General features: G+C 34.6%; 1 protein-coding gene across 3 annotated transcripts in view; it reads left to right on the top strand.

Annotated features, from left to right (window-relative positions):
- The window catches only part of WDPCP (WD repeat containing planar cell polarity effector), a 327,586-nt gene that overhangs the window by 114,445 nt on the left and 197,657 nt on the right, over positions 1 to 15,484 (top strand). For all 3 annotated transcript variants that reach the window (XM_012764900.3, XM_012764898.3, XM_012764905.3), the window contains exons 7-9: positions 4,435 to 4,549; positions 7,114 to 7,247; positions 10,764 to 10,955. In XM_012764900.3, coding sequence (XP_012620354.2) covers positions 4,435 to 4,549; positions 7,114 to 7,247; positions 10,764 to 10,955 — 441 coding nt within the window. The remainder of the gene's footprint in view (positions 1 to 4,434; positions 4,550 to 7,113; positions 7,248 to 10,763; positions 10,956 to 15,484) is intronic.

Genomic DNA, 15,484 nt, shown 5'->3' with positions numbered 1-15,484 from the left:
ATCCAGTAGTATCTTTGGCACCAGTACTTGGAAACTTTGTGCTTCCCCACAGGCAGTTTTATAAAAATGAGTTAATTAGCTTATTAATTTATGTATACATTCTTATTCCAAAATATGGTGTCAGGGTTGCCTGTAGCCCACAGGACATTTAGAGATCTGAAATGGTGGACATACCTGATCCTATCAAGTGTGCAAAATTGGTTTCAATAAGAGGACTAAACTGATCTTTTGGGTTGAAATGCTCCAGGTCTCAGATCTTAGACCTTTTTCTGTCTTTTCAGTCATTTTTTTTAAGGAGAGCTTGTCCAGTTTTATGACTTTAAATACTAACTTTATATTATTGATGACTCCCAAATATATATCTCAAACCCCACTCCCCCTGAATTTTAGACTCATTTCTAATTATTTACTGGATATCTCCACTTATATGTCCACAGATACCTTAAACTTAACATGTCCAGAACCAAACTCTTGATTCTCCATAATCTAAATTTGGTTTTTCCCAATCTCAATAAACTCTGGTGCTCAGACCAGAATCCGTTGAGTCTCTCTTATATGCCATATCCAATTCTTCAGCAAGTTCTATTCTCTTTAAAATATTAGATTCTCTTTAAAATATTTCTCAAATGTGTCCACATACCATTTCCTCCAGCATTACCATTCTAATCCAAGCCATCATCTTCACTCACCTGGCCACTGCAGTAGCCTCCTAATGATCTCCTTGCTTTCAGTCTTCCCTGACTCCTGCCCTGCTTAAAACTTAAATTATATTGTAGTTCTCTGCTGCTTAAAACAACTCAGTGACTTGTCTTAAGCTAGGTTCAACCTAACCTAACCCTTGACTACCTTTCTAACTTCTTCCTCTATGAACATCCCTCTCACTTCCCTCCAGCAACATTGGCCTCACTTTCTTCAATCATCCCAGGCATGTTCTGACCTCAGAGTTTTTGCATTTGCTGTTCTCTCTGAACTCTTTGAATTCTCTTTCTCTAGATATTTATGTGGTTTGTTCCTTTACTTTATTTAGGTCTATACTCAAATGTCATTTTCTCAGAGAGGCCTTTTTACTTCTTTATTAGAAATCCTCCTGAAATCCACATCTTTACTATGCTTTATTTTTGCTCCATGGTTTTTATCATTGTCTGAGATTATATTGAAACTGTTTGTTTATTGTCTGTGTCCACACTTGAATCAAGCTCCATGAGGGAAGGCTTCCAAAGGGTATTGTCTGTTTTGTTCACTGCTGTATTCTCAGCACCTAGAACAGTGCCTAGCTCATACAGCATACTAAATATATATTTGTGGGAAGAATGAGTAAACGTATGAATAAGTGGCTGCATGTATCCTTTGAGAAAGATTCTGAAGGAGTGCCCAGGCTCACTGGGCAGGATCCATAGTCCCCCAGATCACTTCTGTCCTCATGCATAGATCAGTTATCTGCTTGATGTGTGCATGCTTTTGATTCCATGACACTCACCCCTTTGAATCCTTCCCAGCATCAGTTGCCTCTTTTACCTTCTCCCACTGGTTACACTTCCCTTCTCCATCCCACAAAAGTGTTGTTTTAGGATTTTATAACATAACAAATGCTCATATAGAGAAAAAGATTTTATTAGGAGATAAAGGTTATTTCATGATTGTAGTGGTGAGAACAGAAAGTAAGGGAAAAGAAATTGGAGGCCTGGAAAAACTAGATTCCAGAGTTCTGAAGGAACTTGCATATATCTTGGAGACAATGTCCTTGTGAAATCATAGCAAATGGGAAAGGCGACAAAAGATTATACTTTTTACTAGTTAGAACTCACCTGTAGTCTGGTGTTCCATGTCTAATATTGAGTCCAACCTGGGTTACAAGGTTTTTAAAAAGACAAAAGAATGTGTTCAGAAATAGTTAACAGTATAGTGAGAACCCATGATATGAGTAATGGTTGAATGATAATGATAATTGCAAACATAGTATATCAGACATTATTGTAAATGCTGTTGGTAAAAAGTTATTTAATCCTCATCCTAAAAAGCAGATATTATCATGTCTATTTTCAGATGAGAAAATGAAAGGTACAGAGAAGTTAAGTAACCCCCTAAATGTTACACAGCTTGTAAGAGGTAGAGCCATTGCTGATTTTATTCTGATTTCAGAGTCTGTGCTCTTAACCACTATGTTATTAATCTTTGAATATTTGAAGATGGTACTATTGAAGAAAAAACTGAGACTACTGTGAAAGTTTTAAGAAGGCAGCTTTAGCCTTAACCTCAAGCTTGAGAGTCAGTACTTCCTTCTCGGTCTACTCAGTATGTACGTCTCCATTAGGACTGGCAATAGCATTTTATAACACTTATTTGCTTTTATCTCTACCTCTTTTTATTAACCTATGTTAAGAATTATATTTCATTCCTGTTTGAACCATTAAATTTAGTTTAGTGCTTGGTATATAATCAACATTCAATTTTTGCTGAATAAAAATGAATGAATGATCTTTAAATCAGTTAGAACTATGGGATAACTCTCCTGTGAAGTAGTGAGCTCCTGATCACTGGCAGTATTCAAGCATGGGCTGGATGTTTGAAGGAATACCCATGTCATGTGGAAATGGAAGATTAGACCAGTTTTTTTTCCTAACTATTAATTATCTGATCCTATGATGAGTTAGTTGTGATTCTTTCTCCAAAAGAATCCTATTATTTGAGCACCTGGCATTATTCTAGGTACTGAAGATACAAAGATAAATGTGGCCTAGCCAGTATCTGTATGGAGCTAATAGTCAGTGGGTAATTAAGAAAGACTGGCTTAAGAATATAGGTGTAAAGTTTTGGGACACAAAGATAAATAGAAAAGGACAGATTTTAGAGATGTTTTGAATAATGTAGGAAAGGCAGAATATCTATCATAAAGGAGATAAATAGATCTTAAAAATGACCTCCAAATTGCCTGTTGAATAAGGGAGAATTTGGGGAGTAAAGACCACATGCTACGTTACAATGGGAGAATTCCCAAAAGGGTACTATCAGTATTTGCCATCAAGTTATGTTATAGGGCTCGATGTAATTTGGTAGAGATTTATTAATTTGCAAAGTATTTTGAGTTCTTGAAACAAATGTGCCTTCTATTATTAGTCTCCAAAACTCATAAAGATGATTAAGTCCCACCTCTGCCCCCTACCCCTTTATAGACATTAATGTGAAATGAAACAGTCCATTAAATCAAGTAAAAGTAAGCTTCCTGGTGACTAGGACAAGGGTTCTAACAGTATATACAAAGGGACCCTTCAGGGTTTTTTTTTTTTTCTGATTCATGTGTCTGGAATCTGTTAAGCAGTGGAGGAATGGTGGTCTGTCTTTTTATTACCCTGGTCCCTCATGCTGCTCATCTTTCACACATGTCCAAATACGTCTTAACATAGAATCATCCTTTCTAGCTGAGACATGATGCCTAGGTGGGTGGGGGATTCCCCTGTTTTGTTTAAAATCGTAGTTGTCTTTGAGTTTGGCTAGCATGTTCATGATTAGTTTACTGACAATTGGTTTTTTTCTTCTTATACCATATGCTATTCCATGATTCATCAGCGTTGAGTCTGTTGCCTTGAAGGTGAAACAATTTCTTCCAATGTTGATATTTCATAATCTCATAGATAACAAGCATACGCATATGCGTAGCCCTTTTAGAAGTTTTAAACATTTGGAGATGAATGAATTATGCTGCCACAAATGGAAAGGAGTAGTATAAAATTATAATGGTGATATTTAATCATCTTTTGTTGGGTGGTTATGTGAACACTGATATTGATAAAGCCTGGATGCTTTACTATGTTTCTTTCTCTCTCCTTGTGAAATTGTTTCTGGTGTGTTATTTATTTATGATTTTAAAAATTTAACATTTTACTTAATTGCCTTGATTTACATATATTTTAATATTTTAGACTGACAAGACCTTTATTTTTAGAAGTAAGTAGGGTTTAAATACCAAATAAATCATAATATTAGTTGTTTATATTGTAATGGCAGCATCTCTTCTATATTTAACATGTAGCAATGACTATTCAAACTTCAAGAAATATTCTTTTTGTTTCTGATATAAATAGTAATCTTTCAAAATATTTTAATAGAACACCTTATATTTTCTGAATGTAAAACAAAGCAGTATTTCTACATAGGTACTTTCTAAGTATTTAGAATATTAGACTAAAACATGGACTAAATTAGGTTTCTGCATGTATCTTTAATCAATGCACTTACTGTGTTGCATCATTTAGCCACCTGTCTCATTTTACTCAGAAGTCAGTGATTGTTTTTCAATGAAGAAAAAACTCCTTATAATTTCATGGGGTAGATGCATATGTAAATATCTATATAAATTGTACATTTGGAGAGAGATTTTTTAAAAATTGTAATTCTCATCATATTTTCCTTCCCCTCACCTCCCTTACCTTCTTTTAGCTCCTCTTTGGTTCAGGTGTGCTGGTGTCCCTAAGCCTTTCTGGGCCGCAGCTGGAGAAAGTGGTGATTGACAGAAGCCTAGTGGGGAAGCTCAGCTCAGACACCATCAGTGATGGTAATTACCCCCATGTGCAAATCAATTGCCTACATTAACAGTGGGACAGGAGAAATAGTGTGTCAACAGGTAGACTAATTATTACCACTGGGGACTTGCAAACACAACAAGTAATTGCTTGTAATAGCCTACTTAGAACTCTTGAGACTAATACAAGTTTTGACTAATATTTAACATCAAAGTTTTTGTCTTCTTGTCAAGTGTTAGGCTTATATTCTGAGTATGTTTCACTTTTCCTTATAAAATGTGAATATATTTTTTAAATAGGGTTTTGTTTTCATTCTTTCAAAATTAGTCTTCTATTATTGACATTTCAAATATATTTCATTTCCAGATGAATTTTGAATAAATAACACAATTATGTCAACAGAGCCACTAGTAAAAAAAAAATTGTGCTTTGGCTCCTATAGGAAGATTCTTTCTTATGAAAGTCTTCTCGAACTCCTGGCCTTAAGCAATCCTCCTGCCTTGCCCTCCCAAAATCCTAGGATTACAGACATGAGCCACCACACCTGGCCTTCTATCTTACTAAAGTCTTATGAACACTAACTTTTGAGAGATCTGGGGCTACATTTTCTAAATGTCAAAAATTAGTGCCAAATATACTAGATAAATATAGTTCTATTAAGTGACACTACAATTAGTGTATAATTGGTATAAAGTACATAAGAAAAAGATTTTAAGCCAATCATCGAATAGGAAGGATACTGACATTTATTGAGCCATATGCTGGGTGCCAACCTACCTATTTCATTTAATTCAAGAAAACAGTTGTAGAAGGTATAGTTATTTCTATTTTTATACCTAAGGAAACTGAAGCTGAGCTACTAAGGAATATGCCCAGAGTCATATAGCTAGAAAGTGACTGAGCTGAGATTTGAACACAAGTTCTGGCTGCAAAGCTCATTTTCTTTTCACTATACCATGCTGACTCCTGAATTTTTTAGATTATGTTCTTTTGTTCAAGGTAAAAAGGTCTAGAAACATTGCATTATCATGAAAGATTGAAAATGGTCACTATCTTAAAAGGAATCAAAGGAAAATATGGTCTAGTGTAGGGGTCCTCAAAACTGCGGCCCACAGGCCACATGTGGCCTGCCAAGGACCTTACCTGGCCCCACTGGGTGTTTTTGCCGCCGCTGCCTGTCCTGCTTAGCAGCCAACTCGTCCGGGGCCCCACAGTGCCCATCTGTGGAATGTGTGCTGCACTCTCCAATGGCCCTCCAACGGTCTGAGGGACAGTGAACTGGCCCCCTGTCTAAAGAGTTTGAGGACCCCTGGTAGTGGAAAGGACAGAGGTGAGAATAAAGAAATCTTTTTGCTGTATGCTCTCACTAGCTACCTCTGAATAAATGAGACCCAATCACATTATCTTAAAGAAAAGTAGCATGGCTACTTTTCTGTAGCATGGCTATAATTAGCAACATTATTGATAATAATAAGCTGGGGTAGGATTATAAGCATGCTGTGTCCCCTTCCTTATAGGAATACGGTGCTAAGGAAGCTTCCCTATGGAAGAGGTTTCATTTTCATGTGTCTAATAATTGACCCCTTCATTAACACTGCAAATAAAATAATGGCTGTGATGATTTTGTCATATTGATGCTCCTTGATAAGAATTAAAAGGAGACTTCTAATAGTATTTGTGTCTCTGAGTTATCTTTTTTCACTTCTTTTATTTGTACCCCAAATAATACACTCTCATGGGAACATGATAACAATGTGATTTCTTGGCAGTTGTCCAGATTCTTCTGTAATTGTGTAGATCCACTGTTGGTCACTGTTTGCACAGCCAGGGGTGTGGAAGTAAAGAAAAATGTATAAATCATTTAATAATTTCTTTATGGTAGGAACAATACAGATCATTTCTCAAATTCCTATGTTTTTATCAATAATTTTATGTAACATTAATGACCTTTTATGTAATCCATGAATATTAATTATCTATATACATGTATGCTTTAGAAATAAGGCTATAGAAATATTTGCCTAATCTTCATTATTAAATATCAATTTATGTAATATACATATTGGTCATAATATGCTTTATTTCATTCAGCTCATATATTCTCAAAAAAGAGTTATTGATAAAAAATTTTTAAATAAGAAAAATTGAGATTGGTAGAAAACACTAATCAGTATCCCCTAATAAATCTACTGTATTCTCAGCTGGTTTATGTCATAGAAACAGAGGATTACAGTCTAGGCATAAATAAAAATAAATGTTTTCATCTCTACATTCAGGTGTGGGTGGTCTTTCTTTGATGCTTTTCTAGCCTTGGTTCCAGATGCATCTTATTTGGTGGTTGTCCCCAAATATCAGTGTATATTGAAATAGTCGTAGGCAAAAAAGAAAAATATCAAATCCACGTATGATTAGATTGATGATTATTGTTTATTCCTAATATCTTTAATATTTTTGTAAAATGTCATGATATTTAGGAAACTTGAGCAATTTCAATTAATGTGTATCTTCTGAAAGTAACTTTTTATAATATTACAGTGGAAAAAATCTATTCATTTATTATTATTCTAACTTGGTATTACCAAATCATGTTTTTTAGCTCTTCTCACAGACAGTTTTATCATCTTATCATTTTTGGCACAAAACAAACTATGTTTTATTCAGTTTACCAAGAAGATGGATTCTCCTGATGTAAACAAAAGACCAGAAAAACTCTCAGCCTTGGATTATAAGGTAGAAATTTCAATTTATATCATCATATTATTCATTATTAAGGAATACTAGATATCACATGACTTGATGTTATACTCATTATTCCTGAACATTTCTGGATTTCAGAAAAACCAGGATTATTATAAGATTAAGCTTCCTTCACTGCTAACAGTGGCCATTGTAAGTTTTCTCTTTCACTCTCACTATGCAGGGTTGGGGGGAGTGTTACAATGACATGTTTGGAGCAGTTGATAACTTTAGAAGTCAAAGACAGATAATAGAGGCAAGTTATACTTTTAAAAAATGGTTTTCTTGCTGATGATAGTATATATACCATTCTCATTTTGCCCTGAGACCCCATAACATCTTTTTAGGCTAAGATAGCTGCTCTGGTTTCCACTTCACAAGAAAAGAAAGAAGGAAGAAGGCACTTTCAAAGTTTAATAGAAAAGTATAATAAATAAGGAGTGGGAAGAACCCCTCCCCCAATGTAACTGGAGAAACTGCAAAAAAGAAATCTCCTTCATGTGTTAGTATCTCTTCCCTTCACTAACTCCAGGTAATTTGTTTCCTTACTATATCAGGGATTTTACATCTGTTAAGGCAGGATTTTTATTTTAAATGATGTGTTTAATTTAAGTTTTGCCACATTACATTTTAACTGCTGGGAAGGCATACTCTCTGCTAGGATGAGTATCTAATACATTTTCCAGGCTGTTTCAGTTCAAGGCCTCTTTTCAGCAATGACTTGTGTTTGCAAGATTGATCCAGCCTCTGTGACGTGGATTTGAGACAGTTCACTGTTCACTGGGAACAGAGCTGATATACAGCTTCCTTAAAAAAGATGCACACTTATGCCATACCTAGAGCATTTATAGCAAGGGCAAGGAGTTTTAGAAGCCAGCTCTGCGGCTTGAAACTTGTATGTGTATTTGGAAAAATAGTACTTAAACTTTGACCCTTTGGGATTATTACTTATTATGAATAAGGTAGTAGTGGTGTGGGGAGGATTTAGTTTTATTTAGTAAAAACATCTTAACATGGAATAAAATATATTAAATAGTTTTTCATTGTGGTAATAAACTACAATCTGGTTTATTTGGCAGCTTTGTGGAACTTCTGTAAATATTGATTGTCTTGAACTAGAAATTAGAGGTACTCATGTATTATATTGGGTTAGCCAAAAAAAAAAAAAAAAAAAAAATTGGTATTAGCATTCTTATAGCATTGTTATTTTCCAGAATGGCTAACTGTAGATTCACTTGAAACAGTGTTACTTACTAATATTGGTCTTTAAAATGCACCAAAATGCATTAACTCAAACCATTTAAAGTAAATGTTGATGCTAATATATAAAATTTTGTATGACTGCTTTCTTCATCTTAGATTTGATAGATAGCTTGGTGATAGCTATTTGATAGATAGCTTGGTGAAGTCTTCTCAACTGAAGGATAGTACCTGTTAATGAGACCAGAGAAAAACTGTTAGGATGTTATCTTTTCTTATGAAAAGATATGGAAAATCTAGTATCTGGGTCCTTATACCTTATGTAAGGGAATTACTTGCTTATTCTTTTTACATTTGGATTTTGGAAATTAGGAACATGGGCACTCCACTTCATTTCTGTACATTAGAAAAGTAATCTGTTTCCTTTTAAAAAGCCCATGAATTTCATTTCCTGGTTTAATATTTAAAATATAGATATTTAATACTTAGTCAAATCTTCCATTTGTCCATTAGAAGGATATTTTAAGAGATTTGTTCATCTTACTTGCTCTCTTGGTCATCATGACAGAATACTGATAACATTAAAACTCATAGGAAACATGAAATTTCAAATAACATAATAGATACATACAACACGTGATTTGTATTATGTAAGAACTGAAAATTTCAATTGCTCTTTTTAAACTCTGTTTCCTCATCGAGAAATTCATAGATAATATGCTTATATGGCAAGTCAGACATCAAAATAATGTATGTGTATTTTTAAGTACTTAGTAATTTCGTTGTGATATTTCTTTCAAATAAGAAAATAGTTAAAATAGTGATATTGAGAGCTTAAATATAAGAATTTGCACTTAAAAGCATTAAGTACATCTATATTGTCTGTCATTGACCATTTGGATTTTAAAACAAGGAAGTGGTATAGAGTATTGTTCTGCTTTTTGTTATAGCGGTATCATAATTCTTTCAGATTGCCATAATTTTGGCAAAGAATATTGCAGAGTAAATATCCTAAAACTATTCACCTTTAACAAGTTTTCCTGTCTACATTTTAAAAATCCAGTTCAATTTATTTAACAGAGAAGGGACAGTGCAAGGAGTTAAATGTTTACCATGAGAGAACAACACTGGTAATTACTTTGATTTCAGTTCCTTTTGATGTGCATTCAGAGGATGAAGAGGTCAATAATATTATGGCCATGCAAATAGAAAAGGGTTCCTTTTGACCATATTGAAAAAAATAGCAGAGGATTATTAAAGCATTAACCTTGATTTTAATGGCCTTGGTTGAGTGGTGAGATCACAATTTGGATGAGCCTGATTATTTACTAAATACAATACATAAATGCAACGGGTTCTTAACACCCATTGCACTCTGGCATTATCGCATTACTGCCATCCTTTGTTGCCTTGCAGACAGGAATATGAAAGCAATCTGTCATGTAGTGAGACTGGCTCCAGAAGCATTTCTCTGATAAGAAGACCCCCTGCCCTTTGCTAGTGTCTGGTCCAGTAGGCTTAGCCATGCGCTTAATCCCCAGAAAGTGGTTCGATTATTGCTGACCAGCAATGGCAAGATAGTTTTTTTTTTCTTCCAAGCTATCAACCTTCCATTAATTCTTTAAGCAGAAATACGGTGCAATCTATATTTCCTTGGCATGTGTCACCCAGATGGTGCCGTGCTTATGTTTTCAAATAACCATGTTCCAAAATAACATAGTTTGAATAATAAATTCTACAAATCCTTCCTAAGAAAGAGAAGCATAATTCTCAGAAGCTGCATAAACTTTTACGCATGATGCTGTGGCTTATCCCTTTTATGCAGAATATATGTGTATATGTCTCATATATTCTTTAAAGAGATATTTGCCTCGAGTTGTTTTTCCTTTTATTGTTGTCAGTCATTGTTAACGTGTTATGTCTTAAACAGTAGTCAGACACTCTTGGTCAGCAGTACTGAACTTGTCATTTAATACAGCTAGTCTTAAATCCTATGTGTAGGTCGATGCTGTCAAGCAACCATGACTGTACATTTTGGTATTGATTGGAATTGCTACATCCAATTCCTCCCTAACTCACATTTCTCCTTTTCCCTACTGCTAAAAATGGGGAGAATTTTGAACATATGTCTTTTTTATATATGTGTCAAAAGAATTTGGTAAATTCTGACACCTTCTTAAGCACATATTTAACATGCATATTTACTTGCATGTATCTACATTTCCAGATGCTTTAATTTTTATAATACTTTGAGGGTTTTGCATGTTTTAAAAGAAATGTTTCTTATATGCTTTTTTTTTTAATCGTTAGATTTCCTATTATGAAATACCTGGCCCAGTAAACAGGACAACAGAACGTCATCTAGCTATTAATTGTGTTCAGGATATAGTTGTTTGCTGGTGGCCAGTGGTCAGTGATGACGTTTGGCCATGGACCCCTATTTCTTCTGAGAAGGACAGAGCCAATCTGCTGCTCCTGGGTTATGCTCAAGGAAGACTAGAGGTAAATCTAAAACAAATATATACATTTTAATAAAGTACAAGTAAAGTAGGATTATTGGTTTTTCTGTCCCCAAATGGATGTGAATAATTTTTTAAAACTTATAATTTTTTACAGATATTCAAAAGAGGAAATTACATATGAAATGAGATCCTAAGAATTACCATATCTAGAGGATACTCTGACAATTCCAGGGCTTTCTAGAATAGTGTAGTGATTAAAAGCAGAGGCTTCTGGGTTAAAATGCTAGCTGTGCCACTCCCTAGGTCTCTGTCCTTGACCAAATTGCTGACTTCTATGTGCTATAGTTTCATTAATTGAAAAATAGAGTTAATGAAGATTGATGAAGCAGCGGTCCCCAACCTTTTTGGCACCAGGAACCAGGTTTATGGAAGACAGTTTTTCCATTGATGGAGTAAGGGGGAAGCACAGGTGGTAATGCGAGCAATGGGGAGTAGCAGTAAATACAGATGAAGCTTTGCTTGCTCACCTACCACTAGCCTCCTGCTGTATGGGCCCTGGTTCCTAAGTTTCATGGAAGACAATTTTTCTATGGAGGGGTAAAGGGGGACCGCAGAACAATACCAACATATAGTGAACTCTGAATCATTGTTCACTGCTGTGATTCTTGTTATTAACATTGTTAGTACTGTCATTACTGTTTTATCATGATTTCATGCCTGTGAAAGCTCTGTTACCAATACCCTCTTCAAACATCAGTCAGTTAACAAACATTAGTCAAATGCCTATTTTGTGCAAGATCCTGTGGTGCCAAACCATTGCTGGGGCAAGAATATGTAAGGAGAGTAATAGAGCAATGGCCTTCTCAGTCTAGTATCCTGTCTCAGACAGGAGCACCAGAAGGGTTAATCTGTGAGGTGAGGACAATATCCTCACTCTAACTATTACTGATAATGGTTAGATCATTCATTCATATGTGTGAGCCTATGTGTATTTTCAGTTTGTACTAGTACTTTGAGTATGAAATTCCCTATTTGTGTTTTTTATAACTTTAAAAAAAAAAAAAGATCCGCACCCCCCAACCCCACCATTTAAAGCTTTTACCCGGGTAAAATAGTATATTCTTATATTTTCCTCTAAATCTATCATTTAGTCTTTAAGGAATATTTCTCAGAATTAATATTCTGAGATAAACAGGTTTTCTCTATCCCTATCTACCTCTTTTGGTTTTATTAACTTTCAGGCTGTCTTTTAAGACTGAAGAGTCCTAATATTAGATGTATGTATGTATCTATGTCTTCCTTGGGAGTGTTCTCAATTGCCTATAGATTTTTCTAGTTTCCTTTTTCGGAACTTTTCCAATTCTGTTGCAGTGACTAATATCACTTGTAGCATTTAGGTATGGATTTTGTGAAGATAAAGAAGTGCTGTGGGCCGGATGTGGTGGTTCACTCCTGTAATCCTAGCATTCTGGGAGGCTGAGGTGGGAGGATCGCTCAAGGTCAGGAGTTCGAGACCAGCCTGAGCAAGAGCAAGACCCTGTCTCTACTAAAAAAATAGAAAGAAATTAGCTGGAAAACTAAATATATATATAGAAAAAATTAGCCGGGCATGGTGGCACATGCCTGTAGTCCCAGCTACTTGAGAGGCTGAGGCAGAAGGATTGCTTGAGCCCAGAAGTTTGAGGTTTCTGTGAGCTGGGCTAATGCCACGTCACTCTAGCCTGGCCAACAGAGTGAGCCTCTGTCTCAAAAAAAGAAAAAAAAAGTGCTGTGTTCCTAATCACTTTCTGTTCATGCCCACCATTTTATTGATCTTGAGTCTTGAAGCTTATTGAGTGGCTGACTTCATCAAAATGACTGAAAGTGATTAAGCTAAATGAAATCAGCTTTTAGTTATATATTTTATTCTTTTATTTGAAATGAGTATATTAAATGAAATTAGGACTGTCCTAAAAAGGTTGTACATATGGTCTATATACCTCTTTGCCTGATGTCATCTAGATAATGGACTTTGGAGTTGAACAACCTTGGGTTTGCCTGTTAGTTGCAGCATGTATTAACTGTGTGACCTTAATCAAGTTTACTCCTTATAAGCTTCTATCTACTTCTAGCTAATTTTATGTTATGTGGCCTTGGTTAGATCTGCCCTGTCTAGGTTTAGTTTGTTATTTTTAAAATGATAGATTTAATCCAGATAGGTCACCTCCAAGGCCCTGAGATCTCTAAAAAGTGCTTATTTGGATCTTGAAACACAGATGTGATATAGCATTGCCTGCTCAAAAGTCTTCAGGAGATGCTGAAACCAAACTCAGCTTCAGCACTGGGAAGCCCACCCTGACTGGCCTTGACTCACCTTTCCAGTGTTATTTACTTATATAAACCTATGTTCTAGCCAAATGAATTTACACACTAACTCATTATTTCCCTCCTGCGTGTACACATTAATGGTATTTCTACCTGAAATATCCATGTCATTCAGCAGCTATTGAACATGACCATGGAGTAAGCACTGTATTTCATACCAGGGGGTATGAATACGAAACTGTCCCTGCCTGCAAGGACCTTAGTATCTACCAATGAGAGACAAGTATGAAAATGTATAAATGTGCATTAAAGTGGTAATGGTGCTATGGGTAGAGTATGGGTAAGCTATAGTGGGAGCCAGTGAGGAGTGGTGATTGATTCTGTTTAGAGAAATGTTAAGGAGGACAGATTGAAGAGGCTTCACAAAGTGCTCAAATATCAGATTGGGGCACAATTTTACTTTCTTTTCTTATCCTTTCTAGGTTTGATGTCAGAGTGATTTGGCTAGCTTTTACTTTTTTTCCTCTCTGAAACAATACCAAAAGGAATTATCTGATACTTGAAGGTTTGTTAATACTTACCTATAAAATTGCCTGGGTGTGGTGTCTTTCAAGAGGATAGATGTTTCATTACTGATTCCATTTTTAAAGGTTTTTTTATTTTTTGGAAATACCATTTTTTCCTTTTGTTTTCCATAATTTGTATTTCTAGAAAATTATCCATTTTATGTATTTGAATATACTTTTATAAAGTTGCATATGATATTTGCACATGATTTTTTATTCACCACTGATTGCATAATGTCCCCCTTTTTGATCTTTTGATCCTTATATATTAAGATATATAATTAATTTTTGACAAGAGCTTTTGTTTTATGATTTGGCACTTTTAGTTATTCTATCAGTTTTAACTTGTTGGAAAAATTTGTAAAGTTTTCTTTTTCAGAACCTCATGTGAAATTCAATATGCAAAATGTGAACATCTTTTGGAAAAAATGTCTAGGGCAGTAATTATTTTTCTTTTTGGGTATGTGAAGGAATAATCTTTATGAAGTGTAAAATTTTTTTTTAGAATATCATGAACTGAAACCACCAGTCTATTAAAGTAGTATTCAGGTATATCCCTTTAAATTTTTTTTCACTAGCAGCCAAGGGACTTCTTGAACTAATTATCAGAATAAAGATACAATATGCTCTTTAACCCTAAAATTCAAACTAAAAAAAACAGCTGCTTTGTAGAGAAGAAATTTAATCTTTGGATCTACTAAACTAGAATTTTTAAAAAGCATTTCCCATCCAGGTTCAGTTAGAAAAGATAATAAGCTTCTATTTGAACAGTGGCAGGATCCTAGAGCAATAGTTCTAGCTTTGGCAACACATTACAATCATCTGCAGAGCTTTTAAGAAGGGGCCCACCCAGACGGGTTACATCAATATCTCTGGAGGGAAGGAAACATCAGTAATCTTTTACGAGTTCCTTAGGTGATTCTCATGTGCATCCAAATTCAGAACCACTGCTTTATAGCAAATTAAAAAAAAATATGTTAAAGACAACTTTTTTTGCATAACAGACTGTGAAAAGGATAAAGCCCACATACTGAATGAAATGAGAGTTTTAACAGTAAATTCTAAGTAGAAAATTGGCTTACCAAGCACCTAAAAAACAAAACAAAACCAAGAAACATAGAAATAAGCTCTCTGTAACTGAATTATCTGTCTTTCAGAGGAGAAACATTTTAAAATTTATTTTATGGATATTAGAAAACCGCTGGTCTAATTTCACACCACAGAGCTCTAAACAACAGTCCATATCTTAATTAGAAGCACAGAGCAGAAAGAATTATGTAGTCTAAGAAAAAAAATTTCTTTTGAAAAAATATATAATAGTGCAGAAAAAGAAGTTTTGATTGGTAAATTCATTAAAAATGTATTTTAATTGTATATATGTGGATTAGCATGTATAATATGGTAGTTGTTTTCATTTAAATTTCCGCATACTCTTTATATTCCTTTTGGAAATTTACTATCAACTTCCTAAAACCTAGTATTTTATTCATTCACTTCATCAATAATGTGATGACAAGAACTTATTCTTCCCTTACTTTTGTATTTAAGCAGGTATTCTAACTTTTTAGATGTTTAGATTTCATAATACTTTGAGTATGGTAGTAATTTCATGATATCTTACTCAGAAAAGGTCACCTGAATTTGTTTGCCAAATTATATTTTGCATAAAATATATTTATAGGGAATTATAACCTTACAA

This window comes from Microcebus murinus, chromosome 3 (assembly GCF_040939455.1).
Source record: "Microcebus murinus isolate Inina chromosome 3, M.murinus_Inina_mat1.0, whole genome shotgun sequence".
Classification (NCBI taxonomy): Eukaryota; Metazoa; Chordata; class Mammalia; order Primates; family Cheirogaleidae; genus Microcebus; species Microcebus murinus.
The sequence above is the reverse complement of the archived record's forward strand: the minus strand, read 5'-3'. Positions and strand labels throughout refer to the sequence as shown.